Here is a 24,396-nt window from a genome sequence, read left to right on the forward strand (position 1 = left end):
ATTTATTGATGGTGCGCCTTATAATCCAGTGCTCCTTACTGTCTGAAAAATACAGTATTTACTTTATTTTTTATAAGGAATTTGTGTAACATCTTTGGCCAATCAGGCTTCAGCGCCATCTTCTGTCCATAAAGTAAGGCTGAAGATGTGCTAATGAGTGAGATTTTGTTCTCAGGTTATGTTTAGTCTGTACTAATCTGAACACGGCTTTATTCTTTTCCTGTTTTTTTTAATTGACTTCCACAATCCAACTTGTCTCCTTTGGATCTCCCCCCCGCCCCATTCAAAATGGAATGCTTGATACAAGGTTTCAACTAATTGCCAAGGTCCTAGAGGCAGGACACTCTGCAGGCAAAGGGGATTTCTATCCATTATCAGAATGGAAAGTAAATGAACAAAAAAGAAATCAAAATGTAACAATAGAAATAAGATCAATAAGTTGTGTGACCACAATGTTGAAACCACTCAGCAGGAAGGTTGTTCCAGCATCATGGGCAACTAACCACCTGTTGTTGTAGGCTTGATCAAAACTTTGTTTCTTTGTGTGATGCCAAGGAAATTTAAAGGAACACTCTAGTCAAAGCAAATCCATTGGATAATGGATGGGACGACAGCATCTAAAAGGAGGAGCAGGACTCATTTGCATTGTATTCTTAGAACATGGAGTCCTGCTCCTCCATTCAGGTCCTACACAAGGTATAATTCAGTGCTGCAGTTTGACAGGAGGTAAGATCAGGGCTCTGTGGGGACCATGTCACCACTTTCATAAATTCATGTGAATTGGATTCTATTACCCAGCTATCCCCCGAACCTGTAATTTTGATATTCTCTGATATTCCATTTTCCTGGTTGTTTCCATAAGGCGTCCTTTTACTGTGTAGAAATGTATGGGTGGATTCATCTAAGTGTCTTGGGCATAGACCTCTGTGAGATCTGTATATTAGAAATTGTAATGGATCTAGCTTTGTTAATATAAGTTTGAAGAGAAGATATTTTGGGAGGTCTGCATTAGACAATAGTTTGGAGATACCTCTGCATTAAATATTATTGCAGTGAGACCTATCCTCAAGGTTCACCTCTTTGGCTCTCAACTGCGGAACCTCAGATTGAAGCTAATAATGAGCATTCATGAGTTCATTACGTGAGGTGACTACTTTGCTCATTTTGTTTTCCACCTGATATGTTCTTTCTCCGAACGATTTTAGCGCGAAGTGAGCAGGAGAGAGTATTTCTGATATCTCATATTGAAATTATTTACTTAGAGCAACAAGCATCTTTTTCATGGTTGCTTTTGCCATGGTATTATGAATGGCGGAAACGACTATCAGGTCACTGCTTCCTGCGTTATAAGGAGACTAGAGATGAGCGAGCACTAAAATGCTCGGGTACTCGTTATTCGAGACGAACTTTTCCCGATGCTCGAGTGCTCGTCTCGAATAATGAGCCCCATTGTAGTCAATGGGAGACTCGAGCATTTTTCAAGGGGACCAAGGATCTGCACAGGGAAGCTTGGCCAAGCACCTGGGAACCTCAGAAAAGGATGGAAACACCACGGAAATGGACAGGAAACAGCAGGGGCAGCATGCATGGATGCCTCTGAGGCTGCTTAATCGCACCATTATGCCAAAATTATGGGCAACAGCATGGCAATGACAGAGTGACCGAATGAGGCTAGATAGCATCTAAAACATCCAATAATTGACCCTGACACTATAGGGGACGGCATGCAGAGGCAGCGGCAGCAGCGGCAGACTAGAGAGTGTCTTGGCAACATACCCCAAATGGACTCAGGCTTAAAACCAATGGGTGGCAAAGAGGAACCAAAGGAGGTGAGCAAGAAGCGCTCAAATAATATCGGTGAATGATAAAAGTTTCCCAGTATATTTTGTGGATTACACAGCAGGGTGGCGACAAAGTTAACAAGTTTGATGTGGAAGCCATGAAAACAACCCAAAATTCTGCCTGACACAGCTCGTTTGATAAGGGGACCATGTATGGAGGCAGCTATATGGACTACTTTTGGAGGCAGCTATGGCGATGACGTGCGGAGGTAGCAATGGAGACAACGTGTGAAGGCAGCTAAAAAGACGACGTGTGGAGGCTGCTATGGAGACAATGTAATTTGGATAGTGCCTGTATGTGGCAGTCCAAAAAAGTTTTCAAACCAGAGGAGCAGGTAGCTGGTCCACCATAAAAATTACATAGATTGAGTGCCTGTATGTGGCAGTCCAAAAAAGTTTTCAAACCAGAGGAGCAGGTAGCTGGTCCTCCAGAAAAAATACATAGATTGAGTGCCTGTATGTGGCAGTCCAAAAAAGTTTTCAAACCAGAGGAGCAGGTAGCTGGTCCTCCAAAAAGATTAAATAAATTGAGTGCCTGTATGTGGCAGTCCAAATAAGTTTTCAAACCAGAGGAGCAGGTAGGTGGCCCTCCAGAAAAATTACATAGATTGAGTGCCTGTATGTGGCACTCCCAAAAATTGTTTAAAACAGAGGACAGGGTAGTTGGCCCTCCAGAAAAATTAAATACATAGAGTACTATAGCCAGAGCCAGTTGGCCCTGGCAAAAAAATAGCTAGTTTCCTCTGCTTTAGTGTACAAAGAGGAGGAGAAGGAGGACAATGAGGAGGAGGAGTGCATACATTATTCAGGTTCAGCTTCTTTCACCTGGTGGAGAATGGAAATTATGAGAAATCCAGGCTTTATTCATCTTGATAAGCGTCAGCCTGTCAGCGCTGTCAGTCGACAGGCGTGTACGCTTATCGGTGATGATGCCACCAGCTGCACTGAAAACCCGCTCGGACAACACGCTAGCGGCAAGGCAGGCAAGAACCTCCAAGGCGTACAGCGCCAGTTCGTGCCACATGTCCAGCTTTGAAACCCAGTAGTTGTAGGGAGCTGTGTGATCATTTAGGACGATGGTATGGTCAGCTACGTACTCCCTCACCATCTTTCTGTAAAGATCAGCCCTACTCTGCCAAGACTGGGGACAGGTGACAGTGTCTTGCTGGGGTGACATAAAACTGGCAAAGGCCTTGTAAAGCGTACCCCTGCCAGTGCTGGACAAGCTGCCTGGTCGCTTACTCTCCCTCGCTACTTGTCCCGCAGAAGTACGCCCTCTGCCGCTAGCGCTGTCAGAAGGGAAATACTGTTTCAGCTTGTGCACCAGGGCCTGCTGGTATTCATGCATTCTCACACTCCTTTCCTCTCCAGGGATGAGAGTGGAAAGATTTTGCTTGTACCGTGGGTCCAGGAGAGTGAATACCCAGTAATCGGTGCTGGAATAAATTCTTTGAACGCGAGGGTCACGGGATAGGCAGCTTAGCATGAAATCTGCCATATGCGCCAGAGTCCCAACGCGCAAGAATTCACTCCCCTCACTGGCCTGACTGTCCATTTCCTTCTCCTCCAACTCCTCCAACTCCTCTTCTTCTGCCCATACACGCTGAACAGTGAAGGACTGAACAATGGTCCCCTCTTGTGTCTCGCCAACATTCTCCTCCTCTTCCTCCTCATCCTCCTCCACCTCCACCTCCTCCGATATGCGCTGAGAAACAGACCTAAGGGTGCTTTGGCTATCAACAAGGGAATTTTCTTCCCCCGTCTCTTGTGACGAGCGCAAAGCTTCCGACTTCATGCTGACCAGAGAGTTTTTCAATAGGCCAAGCAGCGGGATGGTTAGGCTGATGATGGCGGCATCACCACTGACCATCTGTGTTGACTCCTCAAAGTTACTCAGCACCTGACAGATATCAGACATCCACGTCCACTCCTCATTGTAGACTTGAGGAAGCTGACTGACCTGACTACCAGTTCTGGTGGAAGTTGACATCTGGTAGTCTACAATCGCTCTGCGCTGCTGGTAAACTCTGGATAAAATGGTCAGTGTTGAATTCCACCTCGTGGGCACGTCGCACAACAGTCGGTGAGCGGGCAGTTGGAGGCGGCGCTGCGCTGCCCTGAGAGTGGCAGCATCTGTGCTGGACTTCCTAAAATGCGCACAGATGCGGCGCACCTTCGTGAGCAAATCAGACAGATTGGGGTATGTCTTGAGGAAACGCTGAACTATGAGATTTAACACATGGGCCAGGCATGGCACATGTGTCAGTCTGCCGAGTTGCAGAGCTGCCACCAGGTTACGGCCGTTGTCACACACAACCATGCCTGGTTTCAGGTTCAGCGGTGCCAGCCACAGATCAGTCTGCGCCGTGAGGCCCTGTAATAACTCTTGAGCGGTGTGCCTTTTATCGCCTAGGCTCAGCAGTTTGAGCACCGCCTGCTGTCGCTTAGCGATGGCACTGCTGCTGTGCCTAGAGCTACCGACTGATGGCGCCATGCCCACGGATGGTAATTCAGAGGAGGAGGTGGAGGAGGGGTGGGAGGAGGAGGAGGCATAGAAGGCCTTTGAGACCTGGACCGAGGTAGGCCCCGCAATCCTCGGCGTCGGCAGTATATGACCAGCCCCAGGGTCAGACTCGGTCCCAGCCTCCACCAAGTTAACCCAATGTGCCGTCAGCGATATATAGTGGCCCTGCCCGGCAGCACTCGTCCACGTGTCCGTGGTCAGGAGGACCTTGTCAGAAACGGCGTTGGTCAGGGCACGGAGGATGTTCTCTGACACGTGCTTGTGCAGGGCTGGGACGGCACATCGGGAAAAGTAGTGGCGGCTGGGGACCGAATACCGAGGGGCGGCCGCCGCCATGAGGTTTCGAAAGGCCTCGGTCTCTACCAGCCTATAGGGCAGCATCTCCAGGCTAAGCAACTTGGAGATGTGGACGTTGAGGGCTTGGGTGTGTGGGTGGGTTGCGCTATACCTCCTTTTGTGCTCCAGCGTCTGGGGTATGGAGAGCTGAACGCTGGTGGATGCTGTGGAGGATCGTGGAGGCGAAGATGGGGTTTTCGAACGGGAGTTGTTTGGGCCGGGGTCCTGGGCAGGGGGCTGACTAGCAGATGACACAGGGGAAGGAGCAGTGGTGTGCCCGGCCGGAGGTGAACGGGCTTGGTGCCATTGAGTGGGGTGTTTAGCATTCAGATGCCTGCGCATACTGGTGGTAGCTAAGCTAGTAGTGGTGGAACCCCTGCTGATCCTGGTTTGGCAAAGGTTGCACACCACAGTCCGTCGGTCATCCGGTGTTTCTTTAAAGAACCTCCAGACTTCTGAAAATCTAGCCCTCGCCACGGGAGCTTGACTACGGGCAACATTTGGCGCTGATGCACCAGCTCTGGCCCTGCCTCTCCGTCTGGCCCCACCACTGCCTCTTCCAACCTGTTCTGCTATAGGACTCGCCTCCGTCTCAGAAGCACTGTGTTCACCTGGCCTATCAACCCAGCTTGGGTCTGTCACCTCATCATCCTCCGATCCCTCAGTCTGCTCCCCCCTCGGACTTCCTGCCCTGACAACAACTTCACCACTGTCTGACAACTGTGTCTCCTCATCGTCCGACACCTCTTTACACACTTCTTCCACTACGTGAATAATGTCATCATCACCCACAGACTGCGACTGGTGGAAAACCTGGGCATCGGAAAATAGCTCAGCAGCAGCAGGACAAGTGGTTTGTGACTGTGGGAAGGGTCCAGAAAACAGTTCCTCAGAGTATGCCGGTTCAAATGCCAAATTTTGGTGGGAGGGGGCAGACTGGGGGGAAGGAGGCTGAGGTGGAGGAGCCGGAGGAGTGCCGATTTCGGTGACATGGGTGGACTGCGTGGAAGACTGACTGGTGGACAAATGGCTAGAAGCATTGTCCGCAATCCACGACATCACCTCTTCGCAGTGTTCTGGCCTCAACAGTGCTCTACCACGAGTCCCAGTAACTTGAGACATGATGAACCTAGGGAGTGTACCTCTGCAGCGTTCCCCTGCTCCCCCATCAGCAGGTGGTGTCTCACCCCGCCCAGGACCACGGCCTCTTACCCCTGCAGTAGTTGGACACCCACGTCCACGCCCTCATCCTCTACCGCTAGCCCTCGGGTTAAACATTTTACAAATTAAAGTGTAAACTTTAAAAAAAAAAATTTTTGTGTTTATTTTTTTTTAGTTTTTTATTTTTTTTTTACAAAACGATGCTATCCTATTGCTATGGCTAGTTTCTAACCTACACTGACAGCACACAACTGGATTTTGTGCTTTGCAAGAGGAGTTTGAGCTATAAAATGAAATACAGCTAAAAAAAAAAAAAATCAGCAGACTCGGCCTAATTCTACTCAAACCCCTAATAAATTGTCCCACTTCGGTGTTTGAGGTGGATATGCGTGTCACTAAGAGCTAAACACAACGGTCGCAGGTCTCCCAGCAAATTCCTCACAGTATGGTACTAGCTGCACTACTAGTGCCAGCAAGGCCAGCCACAAGCAAACAAAAAAAGGAAAATATAACGCTATTGTAGGCCTAAGTAAGCCGTTGGGGTTCTCCTATGGCTATTTTGTAGCCTACAATGAGAGCACACTGCTTTGCAAGAGGAGTTTGAGCTATAAAATGAAATACAGCTAAAAAAAAAAAAAAATCAGCAGACTCTGCCTAATTCTACTCAAACCCCTAATAAATTGTCCCACTTTGGTGTTTGAGGCGGATATGTGTGTCACTAAGAGCTAAACACAACGGTAGCAAGTCCCCCTGCAAATTCCTCACAATATGGTACTAGCTGCACTTCTAGTGCCAGCAAGCCCAGCCACAAGCAAATAAAAAAAAAAAAAAGTATAACGTTATTGTAGCCCTAAGAAGGGCTGTTGGGTTCTTGTAGAATCACTCCTGCTAACACTATTCTAATAGAACACCCTAACGCTTTCCCTGACCAGCAGCAGCTCTCTCCCTAGTGGCATCCAGACACAGAATGATCTGAGCAGCGCAGGCAGGGGCTAGTCTATTCCAGGGTCACCTGATCTGGCCAGCCAACCACTGCTATCGACGTGTAAGGGTACCACGTCATGCTGGGTGGAGTGCAGAGTCTCTTGGCTTGTGATTGGCTCTGTTTCTGGCCGCCAAAAAGCAAAACGGCGGGAGATGCCATTTTCTCGAGCGGGCGAAGTATTCGTCCGAGCAACGAGCAGTTTCGAGTACGCTAATGCTCGAACGAGCATCAAGCTCGGACGAGTATGTTCGCTCATCTCTAAAGGAGACGCTTATGCAGATGGGCTAGGGTTAAGGGTAGTCTGAGGGCTAGATTGCAACCTGGGCCTTTGTTTGAATAGACTCCTGTCCTCAGTGTTAGATATTGCAAGTGATTACCCACCTCTTGAGGAGACCACTGATGGAGTGCCAGGAGCAGAGAGAGGTCTCTCAAGCAAAGCGTGTCCACCTGTGTGGAGATAGAGATGGTGCCGAGTTTTTCCCGCTAGGAGATAGAGGTGTCAACATCTTGGATGGAGGAGGGAGCCAGATTTAAGATAATTTTTTGCAGTTTACGACTTTACGCAACCTGGGAACATTTCTCCTCCTCTTCGTCATGTTGTCTGTAGCTTTGAGGCAAGATTTCACATATAAACTAATTCCTCATTTCTATAAAGACTGTAACCATCTATGTTAACAGCCAGGGGGGAGGAAGCCTGCCATGGGCTTTATGAATATTATAGTCCCTGCAAGTCTGGAATCACTTCCTACATCTGGTACTACATTTAGATTCTTAGGAAATAGAGGATGTGTATCTTCTGCCTGTTTTCAATCTAAGGTTTCAGGACCTTTATGTTTTTTTAGAACGTGTATTTTTTGAGAGCAGGAACAGATGTACAAAACTTTCAAGAGTGAAGGCCCCTCGGAGTATAAAATTTGGTGGCCTTGGGTCCCGGGTTACCGCCCAAATCGCCTGTATTATAATCCACTACTGTTAATAACCCAGTCATAGATATTGTGTATCCATATCTCACTGATAACCATAATATCATATTTGCCCTCCAACATTACTCCCAGTACCTCCATTTTGTTTGTGAGGCTTTTGTCATTTGTGTACATGCACTTTATATGGTTTTTCATACCCCTATCCCTTTAGTTTTTATTCCCTAATCTTATCCCAGCCCCCCTTCCTCCAGCATGTACCAGGACTAGAGATGAGCGAGCACTAAAATGCTCGAGGGCTCGTTACTCGAGTCAAAATTTTTAAGATGCTCGAGTGCTCGTTTCGAATAATGAACCCCATTGAAGTCAATGGGAGACTCGAGAATTTTTCAAGGGGACCAAGGCTCTGCAATAAAATGTAGGAAGTCAGTCCTGTTTCTTCGTTTTTTTATTCATAGGAATATTCGTGGAACTTCAAAAAGGAGAATGACCCGTGTTAAACATCTGCAATGTGTTCTTCACACATATTATTCTTCACATACTATTGTGAAGAACACCTTTCTGTACTCATTTATTCTGATAAGTTAGCAGATATATGGAAACATCTGCAATGTGTTCTTCACTGTGTTCACGGTGTTCTTCACTGTTCTCGAGCAGGCAAAATACTCTTCTGAGTAACGAGCCATTTCGAGTACGCTAATACTCGAACGAGCATCAAGCTCGGACGAGTATGCTTGCTCATCTCTAACCATGACTCTTTCTAGTTCCCTTCTACACTGCGTTTTGCTCCATACAAGCGTAGTTGCCCTCTGCCAAGGTCTCAAGTTTCAACACTCCTCAAACCTTCTAGCCATTTTTCCCCCCAAAATTTTTGTATGCTCGCCAATGAGATGCAGCCCATCCCTGCTATAGAGCTTGCACCAGCAAAGTCATCCCATTAATTCAAACCCCTCCTCCCTAAACCAGCTTTTAAACCTTCACTCCTTGAGGAGCAAACTCTGCTCCATATTGTGCACATCCCACAAAGCAGTATGTTTATTCAGGGAAAGCATACATGGCACAGGATGTACATTGTGTAGAATTGGCACATATGGATTCTATTGTCCTAATGGGTATCACAAGAGAAAATAAGTTTTTAGCAAAGTATCTCTTTGGGCACTGCAACACCCACACACACACACCCACACACTCCCATACTTGTATTTCTGTTTTTAAAAGTTTAGATTCCAAATAAGCTTCTCCTTTCACTCTGCAAAATCCATACAGTACAGACACCTATACAGACAGTGTTTACACCATATGTAGGTAAAGTACCATGTACGGGCATATAGCATAAACACATACAGTATATAAACCATCCCAGCTATAACACATCTTATAACCTTTTCTTATCCACTGGTATTGTTCCATTTCTATTTTTTTTTTAACGGTCACACCCATCCTAAAGAAGCCATCTCTGGACCCATCTCCTCTGCTCAACTATCGCCCCATCTCACTATTTCCATTTGTGCCACAACTACTGGAACAACATGTCCTTCTGGAACTATTCTCCTTCCTTTGCTCCAACTCCACTCAGACTGCCTTGACTAATAACTTGTTTGCCAAGGCAAAACACCACTATTCTGCTCTGCTCTCCTCCTCTTGATCTCTCATTTTCGCTGTTGACCATTCTCTCCTATTGCCCTTTTATAGATCTCCTCATACATCTCCAACTAAAAGTTCAGTGTCTATTACTCTCATACCACCTCTTCACCTTGCCCATCCTCTCTGTTGGCATCCATCAAGGTTCTGTCCTGGGACCTCTACTCTTATCCATCCATATTTCTGGCCTAGGACAGCTCATTAAGTCCCATGGCTTTCAATACCATATCTATGCTGATGAGACTCAGGATAAATCTCCCCCATAGAAACTACAAACAGGAACACATGTTGGTTAAACTGTAATCCCTACATTTATATTACATTAAGTAACTCTCAAGTCCAGTTTTAGTTCTACCATGAGAATACCTTTGAAAGCATATAAAGTTTATTAAAGTTAAGTGAAGATTAACTTTAATTTATCAGGAAAATTCGGCTTCACTTTAATTGAATTCTTGAAGTTGAGGTCATGAGTTCTTTTCCTGTATCTACAACAAAAAAGACAACTACAATTAATACTTGTATATAAATATTTTTCATTTTATGTACATTTTGTCATTATCAATTATTATTGTAGGGTGGTTATAGAGAGGTACCAATACTACCCAGCTTTCAAATAGGGGGTGAGGGTTGCTTTAATAAGGGAGAGATTATCATACATGGTAGTAGGGCACCATATGGGCATCTCAGATAGTATATCCTATACAGCTAATGTAGACATGTTTGGAGCTTGTTGAGATCCCCATCCGGTTACACTTTTGTTTAGAAATTGTTAAGAAAAGGTAGGGTTCAAAGACCCTACTAATGTGGTCATCTAGAAGGAAAATATTTCTCATGAGCGAGTTAATATTCATTAGGAAAATAAAATTAATTCTCAACCCACCAGTGCCACCAATTTAGGATAAAAGGAATTCCAGAATTGACACTTTTGACTGTTCCAGTTTTGCTGCACATCAATTCCATCCACTTTAAGGATTGCATAATTTTGTTCTTCTTCTGAATACGGAGGCCATTTAAAATCATCATCACTTGGATTCCTACAATGTGTAAAACTGTAGGTTATTATTATAGATGATATTGTTATTGATGTCATTGTTATCTGTCGTGGCAATCAATTAGCAATCCCTGATGATGTCATGGGGGGGGGTCAATTGACAGCAAAATGATGGGGTCCATATGAAACTGCCGTTTATTTGAAATGACGGGCTTTCACCATACCAACTAACAGGTCAACTGTTTCCTGCATTGCATATAACGGTATAGAGAGGGCTCAGCATGTGACATACATGTTCTCTAACCAGTCCTTAAAGGAAACCTACCACTTGAAGTGGCAGGTTTCCGATGGCAATACCGAGCACCAGCTCAGGGTGAGCTGGTGCCGGAGCTTATTTTAGTTAGTGTTTTAAACCGCGGTATCGCGGTTTAAAACACTTTTTAAACTTTATAGCCGGCGCATGGAGGTACGCGCTCGGCGCTTACCATGCGCGCGGCTCTCATTCACTTCCTATGTAGCCGCGCGCATGGTAAGCGCCGAGCGCGTACCTGCCTGCGCCGGCTATAAAGTTTAAAAAGTGTTTTAAACCGCGATACCGCGGTTTAAAACACTAACTAAAATAAGCTCCGGCACCAGCTCAGCCTGAGCTGGTGCTCGGTATTGCCATCGGAAACCTGCCACTACAAGTGGTAGGTTTCCTTTAAGAAATTAAGGCAAGTGACAATCTTCAGGCTACTGAAAGGGTCACCAGGATCATAACAGACAAAGGCAAAAGTAAGAATCCAGCTACCATTGAAGGCGTTTTTTTTTTAAATTTTTAACCCCTTAAGGACGCAGGGTATTTTCGCTAATTTCTCGCTCTCCATCTTCAAAAATCCATAACTTTTTCATTTTTCCGTGTACAGAGCTGTCTGAGGGCTTATTTTGTGCGTAACAAATTTTACTTTCCCATGATGTTATTTATTATTCCATGCCATGTAGTGGGAAGCCGCAAAAAAATTCCAAATGTGGAAAAATTGAAAAAAACTGCATGTGCGTCATGTTCTTGTGGGCTCAGTTTTTACGACTTTCACTCTGCGCTCCAAATAACACCTCTACTTTATTCTTTGGTTCGGTGCGATCGCGGTGATACCAAATTTATATAGGTTTTATTGTGTTTTAATACATTTTCAAAAATTAAACGAATGTGTACAAAAAAGAAAAAAAATTTTTTGCCATCTTCTGACGCGAATAACTTTTTCATACTTTGGCGCATGGAGCTGTGTGAGGTGTCATTTTTTGCGAAATGAGCCAACGTTCTCATTGCTACCATTTTGAGGACTGTGCAACATTTTGATCATTTTTAATTACATTTTTTATGTCATCTAAAAAGGTGTAAAAGTCGCGTTTTGGACATTTGGGCGCCATTTGCCGTTCCGGAGGTCACCGCCGTCAATAACCGTTTTTATATTTTGATAGATCGGGCATTTTGGGACGCGGCGATACCTAATGTGTCTGTGATTTTTACTATTTATTATATTTTATATCAGTTCTAGGGAAAGGGGGGTGATTTGAACTTTTAATATTTTATTATTTTTTTACATTTTTTAAACTTTTTTTTTTCTTTTTTTTCCCACTATTTCTTAGACCCTCTAGGGTACATTAACCCTAGATGGTCTGATCGCTCCTGCCATATACTGCAATACTGCTGTATCGCAGTATATGGCATTTCAGCTCACTATACATTACAATGAGCCACAGGCTCATTGTAATGCATATGCAGAAGCCATGTATCCTCGGGTCAAACGAAGACCCGAGGCTACCATGGCAACCGATCGCCACCCCCCGATGACGTTCGGGGGAGCGGCGATCGGAGGTAAGATGGCGGCGCCCACGCGCCGCCAAATTTAAAGTGCCGGCGGCGACTTTGCCGGCGGCAAAGAAAAGGTTAACACCCGCGATCGGTGCAAGCACCGACCGCGGGTGATAGCGATGGGTCTTTGCTGCGATATGCAGCAAAGCCCATCTCTGTATGAAGAGGGCTCAGCCCGTGAGCCTTCTTCATACAACCTTCACAGCTCCGTGGCGGATATATCCGTCACGGAGCGTGAAGGGGTTAAATTTGTGAATGGGAGTCAGGACATAAAGCTTTACTGAGCTCAGGCCTTGGGAAAAAAATTTACTTTGGGTCTTAGGAATCCTGGACAGATCTGTCCTAAAAGGTTTTGGACCCTTTTTTTAAAAAAAACCTCTTGCCTTAGAATTAGTTGATATTTGGGTGACTCTTAGTAATGAACACAAAAAACATTAGTTATCCCCAAAATAAGCCATAGACAAAAAAAATCAACCTAGATAGTATAGCCCTGCATCCAGTTACTCTCTTTCAATGGAATACAACAAGGAAGACGACAACATTCCATCTTAGATACATTAGATAAGATTGGCCAAGTGTTGCAACATTGCACCGTTAACACTAGACATTTTAATGTTTTGACAGATTTATCAAGGTGAAAGTTGCTGGATGATCAAATTTAGCTTAAGACTGTGGGGTCATGATTTGCATCCTCTATTAGTGGGATTCGTTTACACTAGAAAACTGTGCCAAAATGTTAGAGCATTTGCAGCATTTTTGGCTCACAGACATTTTTCCGACTAAACCCCACTCCCTTTTCCAAGGCCATGCTCTTTTTGACATATTACTTGAGAAAGTATCTAATTTGGTCAAAATTAAAACAGAATTCTGTTGTACAAAGTTTGATAAACATCCCACAGTTTTCTTTTTTGGAAAATTGGACGACCCTAAAGAACAAAAAGGATCGACAGTTGAGCTGATATTTTTTTTTCATATTTAAAAAGCTATATTTACACACATATACAATTTTATATAAGATCATTTATAATAAGTGGCTTACCCGTTCCTGGCAAAGTTTGCCCAGATTTTCATAATTCGTCTGCTAAATACTTGTTCTTGATTGGTGAATTTTTTAGGTGAAATAAGTGGGTGTCCAAATAACATTTTCAGTTCTGCACCATGTGTCACACCCATCCACTCCGGAAGAGTTTCTGTTGATGCACGATGATCATATTCATAGACAAATAGGTTATTATTAGCCTTCACAACAAAATTAGCAAAATACTTTGCAGGACATGTAAAATAATTGTCTGTCAGTATCTTTGCCAAGGCATCACGGTTCTTCTCCATGTTATTTACATCAACCCAGTCTTTATATAATAGCATCATGGATTCTACCGAGAGATCATTTTCTGATGGGAAGAAGAGTCTTAATTCATCTTTAAGTTGTTCTGTGGTGATTAAACTTTGTGTTTTTTCACTAATTTCTGGAAAGCCCTTCAATGTAAAAGGGTTACCATCATCCTTGTTTACTCCTATCAAAATATCAGTATTTACTTTTGAATATTTTACCAGACATTTAGGGATATCAGTTAGAAAGTCATCATCCAAAATTGGTGCAAACAAGGTCAGGGTAGATGCAGACATACCAAAAATATGTCTTCCAGTTAACTTATAGGCATCAACTTTTTGTAAGCAATCTATAGCGGCATCCTCATCTTCTGTAGGACAGTCAACAATGTTTGCTAATTTCATGGCTAATTTCTTTGACGATTCATGGGATCGAATAGCCCAGTCTGCTGTAGGTGATCCACTTTGCATAATGGCTCTTTTGAAATAAGAACAGCTCCCGGGACTGATCAGATGATATCCCACTGAAGCACCTCCAGCACTTTCCCCAAAAATTGTAACACTCTCCAGATTTCCACCAAAAGCTGCTATATTTTCATGAACCCATTGAAGGGCCAGTCTTTGGTCAAACAGACCTGCATTTCCTGGAGCTTTTGCATTTCCTGGGAAAGCTAAGAAACCCAGCGCCCCCACTCTGTAGTTCAGTGACACTACAATCACGTTCTCGGAGGCTGACAGCACACTTCCATCATATAGGTCTAAAGCTGAGGAACCAGAAAGAAATGCTCCTCCATAGATGTAAACCATGACAGATGCAGGTGTAGAAATGGATTCTGGGACCCAAATATTCAGACTAAGACAGTCCTCACTCATTTCATTTTTGACGCTCCACATATCAGTGTCAGTCGCAACAGCGTAACTGTCGAGCTCTTCTTTATTCTGGTAGCAAGAGTTTCCATAATTGGTGGCTTGGTAAATGCCCTCCCATGGTGCCCTTGGTTCTGGTTTTTGGAACCTTTTTTCCCCAGTTGGTGCCTCTCCATATGGAATCCCCAGGTAGGCTGTGACAGTGTGAGATATCACTGACTTCTTTATTCCACTTACTTTCCCTTGTTTTGTCTCTATTATTGTATCATCTTCTTCCATAATGCACACAGCAAACATAGTCAGTATCGCCAAGCAGATTATGTTGCACATATTTTTGTCCTCCATATCTGCAATTTTGAAAACATAATATTTTAATATTAAGATTAACATATGACTTTTTAATAGGTGGATTGCATACAAACTTCTTTCAAGAGTTGGCACCGTGGCCAAAAGAGGGACCCATATCACGTTAGGGTCCAAAATTCATATGTCTTCAAACTGTTTGCAAAGGCAACAAAATGACTAATTTTCTAACTGCAGAGGTGCACCTGTCCTCTTTCCTGCCAGAGGCCAACTGTAGAAAGACGCACCCCCCCCACCTCGCAACGTTTTCATAGAGTGATACATTGTAAATCCTCTCACTGCATCATAAGAACAGAGAAAAAGAACATATTGGGGTACATTTACTAAGACTAGTGCAAACTCTACTATGTGCAGTTTGCCTGTGTAGTGTGCAGGGGGTGCCAGATTCTTGAATTGTGGCACCTGTTCTTCATGAATCTGGTGCCCCCTACACTACTCCAACTGATTGCACCACTTTATTTTGGTGCACCTTTAACATGGGGCGTGCAACACATTTCTGTCAGACTTTGCATGTCATGCGGCGCACGATCCAACTGAGCACCGGAACGTCCATTTCAATTAAGAAATTTGTGTCACATCGGGTATAGTGCAGCCGCAACACAAAAGGGTTCGCTTGCGACACAAACATGCTGCAGACACTTCTTAAATACCTGTGCAAGCAGTTTACACTACAAAGAACATGCAAAGTCCACCAGAAAACTGGTGCAGGGCCCTTAGTAAACATTTCCAAGTGTGAACACAGCCTTATCTGCTGACAAATTATACTTAGTATTCCGGAAAGGTGGAAATAAATTCCATTTGTAGTACAATTGACAACAACCTCCTCGCAATTACACCATTTTCTTGTGGGCTGTTGTTACGGTTGTCACTTTGCATTAAAATGGTGGGGGCCCGGAAAGCAAACTGGTGGGAGCCCTCACCACAATTTTTTCCATAAATGTTGTTAATAATATATATACAGCCCCCCCCCCCAGTAATGAATATATACAGCTCCCCAGTATACAGAGCCACCCGCAGTAACACCCACAACAGCACCTAACTATACATGTACCAGGCTGCCTGGCACACGTTCTTGGCCAGCAGACTCCATTATTTTATTTTTATTTATTTTTTTAATATAACACTCAGTTACCTTTGTTGTGTGAACACAGACAAACCTCCAGGTAGTGCCTACCCTACTGCTTCTGGCCTGCAGTCTAAATCCGGCTCTAACGAGGTCTGTGACCCGCACCTGTGGGCTACACAAAAGCCCAGGACCGAAGCCCGGATGGAGTAGGAGTCCCACTAGCAGCCTACCCCTACCTAATAATAAGCAGGCCCAGTACGGACATTACAAAGGTGTCTATGCTAGCTAGGCCAACATGTACCAAACAGACTTCTCCTGCTTACCACATGTCTGCATTAATCCTTGGGTTACTGCAGACAAATCCAGGGCTTTTACCATGTACTTTTTATCTGCCCATAGGACAGAGAGTGGTTCTCCCACACGACACCTCCCACTTTCTCACTATATATATATTTATATATATATTATGCCACCCCCAGTAACACATATACATACAGTGACTCCCCCAGTAACATGTATGTATACAGCCCCCCCTTAACACATAGATATATAAACAGCCCCAGGGTTGCATCTATCATGAGGCGGGGTAGAGACCCCGCCTCAGGCAACAGATTGCGGACCATTTAGAGGCGGCATTTCCCACTACGGCAGTTCGTACTACCTCAAAAAATCCATTATTTCAAGGAAGAGTTGTGTAACACATCATGCCTGTATGCACCGCTCTGCAGGTCACAGACCGGTGTGCGTCATGATGTCATCATGCACACTGACCACAGAAGACGCGACTGTCAGCAGGAGAGGAGCTGCAGGTGAGTGCCGGGGCTGGGGCTGGAAGGTGAGTACAAGCATTTTTTTTTGGGGGGGGGGGCTTTCATAACTGTGTATGCAGAAGAGGAAGTCTATACAGGAGAGGACAAAGACAAAGGTGAAAACAATGGATCTCAGAAATTAATAATTATTTCAGCAACCTTTTATCATAGTGCTTGGCTGATGAATGTGTACAATGCCTGCGCCTGCGCCGCATGTATTATCACAAAGAAAATCATTGTCTGTGTGTTTTGTAGAGAGCAGTGAAGCATGGGAGCTAAAAGCTAAAATGGGAGCTAAAAACTAATATGGGGGGTGGGAGCAGACACCTCTATCCCACCCCATGAGTAGTGTGCGGATCTGACTCAGGAAGTGCACAGGAGATTTGCACAGGGCCTGCTCTGACAACACCTGTTACCAATCCCCCCCAACTCCTGTAACGTAAGGGCAGTGATCTGACAATCAACCAATGGCCCAAGTCTTTTTCAGCTGCCATTTTACCAAGTAATGGACTGTTTAGAACATAATTGTACTTCTTCCATGTGCTTCTGCAAATCCTCCAGGATAAGAAGTTCACTATATTTTGAGGCCACATCTATTTGGCTTATCAGCAGTTCCTCTGCTACCTCCTTTATCTTTGGAGCCTTATGCAGCCTTGAATGACTGTACATACACTTAATATGGTTTTCCCTATTCAGGTCTTTAGCTGAAACACTCCTCCAATTTTTTTATCCATTTCTCACCCCAAAAAGCTGCACCCTCCTCCACTTGTTTACCTGTCTGATCTCCGGTTGCCTTTGTGGTGTGGCACATGATACCAGCAGCATTTTAGAGAAAGCTGCCTTTGAGGTACTTGCCCTGAGCTTATGGCCTAAGTCCCTAAAACCATTTTTTGAGGATCTTCCACCTTTCTCTTACTTTGTCATTACAGTCAGTGTGGAACATGACCACTGGCTCCTCAACAACCCCTCCCAGTAATTGGTCAACCCAATCCACAACATGCAGAATCCGAGTACTAATCCATCCACAACACTATGCTGCAGGGTGATACACAGACCCGACCAATCTACTTTACTTTACAGCCAATAACAAAGTCCCTTACATGCTGCTTAATACTTGTAGTGTGAAAGGAGCTTTGTTATTGGTCTTGTGGACACTGATCTAGGTCATGTGCTGAGCAGTGCCTGCATGCTGCGATCACAGTGATACTTTCCTCCACGATTGCAGCACGTGGGACTGCTTATCCGGCACTTTACAGGAGATAATTGCCGAGTGTAGTTTTACGCAATTATTCTTGGGAGTAATAGCGCCTCATCATACGTCTATGACGCTTGGTGAGGCGTTAATGCGACCTCTGCTCACCGCGGCTCGGTATGCAAAGTCTTTTTGACACATCGCCATGTATGTTCCCCTAATAATGGAATTTGCCACTACAGGCACCTGTCTTACCACTACTTATTGTCAATTATAAAGCTAGGTCCAGAATCTGACCCGGTCCAGAAGCATACACTGCACGGTATATACATTGCATAACTTTGGCACTTGTGGAGTCTCAATGCACTAAGTAGGATTACAAAAGAAAATAAGGATTTAGGAAAGTATGAATTCACAGAAACAGAGTAAAACAAAAATTTAGCAGTTACCCCCTAAAGTCTCTTAAATCAGTTAATCCTAATTCACACTTCAGACACTGCAGAAAATATATGTATACTCACAATCGCTCCTACAGTCGCCTTTCTTTTTGTTTTGATAAACATTAGAACAAATATCAGCTCAGAACAAATATATGACTGATCTAAAGGGTTTAACCCATGCCTGCCTTTCAGCCTTACACTGCCAGAGCATTAAGATCAAACTCATACATGTATTGTAGGAAGATTAAGTCTAAAGCTCAAATTTTAGCTCTAACAGGTAAAGCATGTCTAAAACAATCAAAAATATCAAATATTAATTATTAAAGTATTATGAATGTAGAGAGTGTAGAGGTAAACATCCATACACATGATCCGGCTCACAGATACATGCATCCACTTGTGTATTAAAAAAATCACAAATTGTTTATTGAAGGATTCTTTGATACAAGTAAATTCACACAGAATCATCACAAAAGTCAAGACTAAACCGCTTACGCGTTTCGGGTAGACACTCTACCCTTATACATTTAGCCATGAATGAAGGGAAAAGGTCAGCACTCCAGGTGAGCTGACTCCAGGTGAGCTGACTAATTAAAAAAGTGAGTGGGCACTTCCAAGAAATGGCCACGGCTTTGTTTGCAGTTAGACCAAAGTTATTTTTATTATTTGCATATATGTTTAAAAAGGTAAAAATAGTAATATTCTAGCGCATGAAAACCATCAAGGATACCACTGGTAGGTTTAGACCCAGGATTGACCTGGAGATAATCCCAGATTACAGATAATGATATTTTTACATTAAGATTACATACATTTATAAACATCGGTATATACAAAGTTTAAAATATGACAAATTAAGGTTAAAGATTAATAAAATAAAATAAATATAATATGAGAAGTGTCCAGGAGGTTTTTCTTGCTGACAGAAAATGGGGCCCTATATCTGCAGCATAAGACTATATCATAGTTGGTTGCATGCTGATTGCGATAAATTGAACGCTCTATAGTTTTTTATATCAAGGTTTTGTAAAGATGGGCACTCACGGTTTGATGGGACAAGATTGTAGTCACAGCTCCATCTGGTTGCAGATTATTTCTTGTGTATAGATATCGCCGTGTTAGCACTTTCATCCGGTACCAAGCCGTGTGGTCGGCTTCAATGTTGCCAGCGTTTAGTGAATATTACTATTTTTACCTATTTAAACATATATGCAAATAATAAAAATAACTTTGGTTTAACTGCAAACAAAGCCGAGGCCATTTCTTGGAAGTGCCCACTCACTTTTTTAGTTCCTACTCATCCTCTACTTTTCCTTTTTGGTGTAAAAGGATCTCAGTGAGAGCACACAAGAAACGGTTAGACAAAACAGGTAAGTGCCACTATAGAAAGTTTTTGAGCTGACTAATTGTTTGCTGTGGACTCTATTTACAACAAGACAACCGGGCCAACACTTCTGGTACACCAACCTCACAAGACATACAAGCAGACGGGCTTCACCTAGAAATCCGCACTTGCATCTGCTAGACACAAGTACTTCATTAATCTTATCTCTTCCTTATCTCACAATCCTGGACTATTATTTTCTACCTTTAACTCTCTTCTATGCCCACCAGCACCTCCAACCACCTCTAATTTTTCAGTGGAGGATTTGGCCTCACCCAGAGTATGCAATGCTCTTCCCACTAAACCAACTTCTCTCCTCTGATGAAAGAGTTTCTCCTACTGATGAGAAACTTTCCCTGTGCTGTCAAGCGCACATCTCACTTCTTGAGAACTTGAACCGATTCCGCCCAATCGCCTCACCATTCTGCTTATCCCAGCTCCAATTCATCTCTTTAACCTCATTCAGGACTCAGCCTATTTTGGCCTCTAGGACACGGCACCATTTTTCAAAACTGCCCTTTGTCACTATAAGTGGCTATAGCTTTGGAACGCTATGAGATATACAGGGGATATTGAGATTCTTTTCTCGTGACACATTGTACTTCAAATTAGTTTAAAAATTTGGATGATATCATTAGTGTTTACTTACGAAAAAATGGAAATTTCTGAAGTATCTTCCCGCAGGGGCGTACTATAACATCTTCGTGCACGTAGGCGGTAACGCTTTGCTATCCACTGGGATTGTTCCATCTTCCTATAAACATGTAACTTTCACACCCATCCTAAAGAAGCCATCTATGGTCCCAGAGTTCTCTGTAGAATTCTCACCCTATATCAGAAACATTTGTTTCAAAACTACTGGAAACACTTGTCCATCTGGAATTACCCTCCTACCTTTCCTCCAACTCCCTCTTTGACAAACTACAATCGGATTTCTGACCCAATTAGTCCCTGACCATGGTCTCTAATGACTTACAGTCTGCCAAGGCAAAAAAAACCATTATTCTGCTCTCCTCCTTCTTGATCTGTCCTCTTTTATTGACGTTGTTGACCATTTGATCCAGTGGCAGATACTGTTTTCTTTTGGCTCTTTTCTCAATCTCCACATATTCTCCCACTGGATGTTCAGTGTCTATCACTCTCATACTAGCTCTTCACCTCGCCCATTTGTCTTTTTGGCATCACGAAAGGCTCTGACCTGGGACCCCTACTCACCTCAATCTAATTCTCTGGCCTATGACAGCTCATTAAGTCCCATGACTTTCAATACCACTCTTATGCTGATGACAGTTATCTAATATTTGCGCTTATTCAACATCGAGGTATACAGTGAATACAAACGTCAACGCGTTTCAAGCCGTGTGACTGCTCTTAATCATGACTCCCATGTGAGTGAATCCACTTCCCTCTTGTAGTGAACAAAACTGGAGTGGGAAATACCCATATCCGGAACACCTCATGGAAACACTCACAATCACATATTACAAGTAATCGTTACAAAACATTTATAAAAAACCACATGTAAAAAGTGTTTATAAAACATATGTATAAAAAACAACAACAATATTACCATGTACATAATATATTGTCGTTAAAAATATCTACAATAAATAACATTAATATTAGAGATGAGCGAACATGCTCGTCCGAGCTTGATGCTCGGTCGAGCATTAGGGTACTCGAAACTGCTCGTTACTCGGACGAATACTTCGCCCGCTCGAGAAAATGGCAGCTCCCGCCGTTTTGCTTTTTGGCGGCCAGAAACAGAGCCAATCACAAGCCAGGAGACTCTGCACTCCACCCAGCATGACGTGGTACCCTTACACGTCGATAGCAGTGGTTGGCTGGCCAGATCAGGTGACCCTGGGATAGACTAGCCGCTGGCCGCGCTGCTCGGATCAGTCTGTCTCTGGATGCCGCTAGGGAGAGAGCTGCTGCTGGTCAGGGAAAGCGTTAGGGTGTTCTATTAGCTTACTGTTAGGCAGGAGTGATTCTCAAAGAACCCAACAGCCCTTCTTAGGGCTACAATAACGTTCTACTTTTTTTATTTTAATTTGCATCTTTTACCATTTTGTGAGGAATTAGCAGGGGGACTTGCTACCGTTGTGTTTAGCTCTTAGTGGCACACATATCCATAGCAAAGACCGAAGTGGGAAAATTCAGTAGGGGTTGGATTTCTATTAGGCAATAACTCAGTGTCATCTCATCTGGCATAGTAGTGTGCTTCCTTTGATACTTGGCTAGAAAATAGCCATAGGAGAATACAAACAGCTTCTTGAAGCCTACAGTAGCGTTCTATATATTTGATTTCTGGTTGATCTGCTGGTGGCTGTAGTTTCTGCAGTGCATGTACTTGCCAATTCTGAGCAATTTGTAGTGAGACTTGCGACCGCTGTGTTCTGCGCTTAGTGGCGCACATATCCATAGCAAAGGCCGAAGTGGCAAAATTCTGTAGGGGTTGGATTTCTATTAGGCAATAACTCAGTGTCATCTCATCTGGCATAGTAGTGTGCTTCCTTTGATACTTGGCTAGAAAATAGCCATAGGAGAATACAAACAGCTTCTTGAAGCCTACAGTAGCGTTCTATATATTTGATTTCTGGTTGATCTGCTGGTGGCTGTAGTTTCTGCAGTGCATGTACTTGCCAATTCTGAGCAATTTGTAGTGAGACTTGCGACCGCTGTGTTCTGCGCGTAGTGGCGCACATATCCATAGCAAAGGCCGAAGTGGCAAAATTCAGTAGGGGTTGGATTTCTATTAGGCAATAACTCAGTGTCATCTCATCTGGCATAGTAGTGTGCTTCCTTTGATACTTGGCTAGAAAATAGCCATAGGAGAATACAAACAGCTTCTTGAAGCCTACAGTAGCGTTCTATATATTTGATTTCTGGTTGATCTGCTGGTGGCTGTAGTTTCTGCAGTGCATGTACTTGCCAATTCTGAGCAATTTGTAGTGAGACTTGCGACCGCTGTGTTCTGCGCTTAGTGGCGCACATATCCATAGCAAAGGCCGAAGTGGCAAAATTCAGTAGGGGTTGGATTTCTATTAGGCAATAACTCAGTGTCATCTCATCTGGCATAGTAGTGTGCTTCCTTTGATACTTGGCTAGAAAATAGCCATAGGAGAATACAAACAGCTTCTTGAAGCCTACAGTAGCGTTCTATATATTTGATTTCTGGTTGATCTGCTGGTGGCTGTAGTTTCTGCAGTGCATGTACTTGCCAATTCTGAGCAATTTGTAGTGAGACTTGCGACCGCTGTGTTCTGCGCTTAGTGGCGCACATATCCATAGCAAAGGCCGAAGTGGCAAAATTCTGTAGGGGTTGGATTTCTATTAGGCAATAACTCAGTGTCATCTCATCTGGCATAGTAGTGTGCTTCCTTTGATACTTGGCTAGAAAATAGCCATAGGAGAATACAAACAGCTTCTTGAAGCCTACAGTAGCGTTCTATATATTTGATTTCTGGTTGATCTGCTGGTGGCTGTAGTTTCTGCAGTGCATGTACTTGCCAATTCTGAGCAATTTGTAGTGAGACTTGCGACCGCTGTGTTCTGCGCTTAGTGGCGCACATATCCATAGCAAAGGCCGAAGTGGCAAAATTCAGTAGGGGTTGGATTTCTATTAGGCAATAACTCAGTGTCATCTCATCTGGCATAGTAGTGTGCTTCCTTTGATACTTGGCTAGAAAATAGCCATAGGAGAATACAAACAGCTTCTTGAAGCCTACAGTAGCGTTCTATATATTTGATTTCTGGTTGATCTGCTGGTGGCTGTAGTTTCTGCAGTGCATGTACTTGCCAATTCTGAGCAATTTGTAGTGAGACTTGCGACCGCTGTGTTCTGCGCTTAGTGGCGCACATATCCATAGCAAAGGCCGAAGTGGCAAAATTCAGTAGGGGTTGGATTTCTATTAGGCAATAACTCAGTGTCATCTCATCTGGCATAGTAGTGTGCTTCCTTTGATACTTGGCTAGAAAATAGCCATAGGAGAATACAAACAGCTTCTTGAAGCCTACAGTAGCGTTCTATATATTTGATTTCTGGTTGATCTGCTGGTGGCTGTAGTTTCTGCAGTGCATGTACTTGCCAATTCTGAGCAATTTGTAGTGAGACTTGCGACCGCTGTGTTCTGCGCTTAGTGGCGCACATATCCATAGCAAAGGCCGAAGTGGCAAAATTCAGTAGGGGTTGGATTTCTATTAGGCAATAACTCAGTGTCATCTCATCTGGCATAGTAGTGTGCTTCCTTTGATACTTGGCTAGAAAATAGCCATAGGAGAATACAAACAGCTTCTTGAAGCCTACAGTAGCGTTCTATATATTTGATTTCTGGTTGATCTGCTGGTGGCTGTAGTTTCTGCAGTGCATGTACTTGCCAATTCTGAGCAATTTGTAGTGAGACTTGCGACCGCTGTGTTCTGCGCTTAGTGGCGCACATATCCATAGCAAAGGCCGAAGTGGCAAAATTCAGTAGGGGTTGGATTTCTATTAGGCAATAACTCAGTGTCATCTCATCTGGCATAGTAGTGTGCTTCCTTTGATACTTGGCTAGAAAATAGCCATAGCAATAGGATAGGATTGTTTGGTTTTAAAAACTCAAAAAAAAAAAAAAACACAAAAAAAAAAAAAAACACAAAAAAACACCAAAAAAAACAAAAAGAAGTAAAAAAAAAAAAAAATTTATAACTCTC

General features: G+C 43.6%; 2 protein-coding genes across 2 annotated transcripts in view; both read right to left on the reverse strand.

Annotated features, from left to right (window-relative positions):
- Positions 1-24,396, reverse strand: part of LOC140069452 (cholinesterase-like) — a 269,951-nt gene that overhangs the window by 170,007 nt on the left and 75,548 nt on the right. The window lies entirely within an intron of this gene.
- LOC140068715 (cholinesterase-like) lies at positions 9,775-16,026 on the reverse strand. Its single transcript, XM_072114111.1, has 4 exons — positions 15,943-16,026; positions 13,291-14,794; positions 10,289-10,442; positions 9,775-9,893 (listed from the first exon to the last, which is right to left on the reverse strand). Exons 2-4 carry the CDS (start codon positions 14,790-14,792, stop codon positions 9,873-9,875), a joined length of 1,677 nt encoding a protein of 558 aa, XP_071970212.1. The 5' UTR covers positions 14,793-14,794; positions 15,943-16,026; the 3' UTR covers positions 9,775-9,872.

The sequence above is a fragment of the Engystomops pustulosus genome, chromosome 7 (genome assembly GCF_040894005.1).
Source record: "Engystomops pustulosus chromosome 7, aEngPut4.maternal, whole genome shotgun sequence".
Lineage (NCBI taxonomy): Eukaryota > Metazoa > Chordata > Amphibia > Anura > Leptodactylidae > Engystomops > Engystomops pustulosus.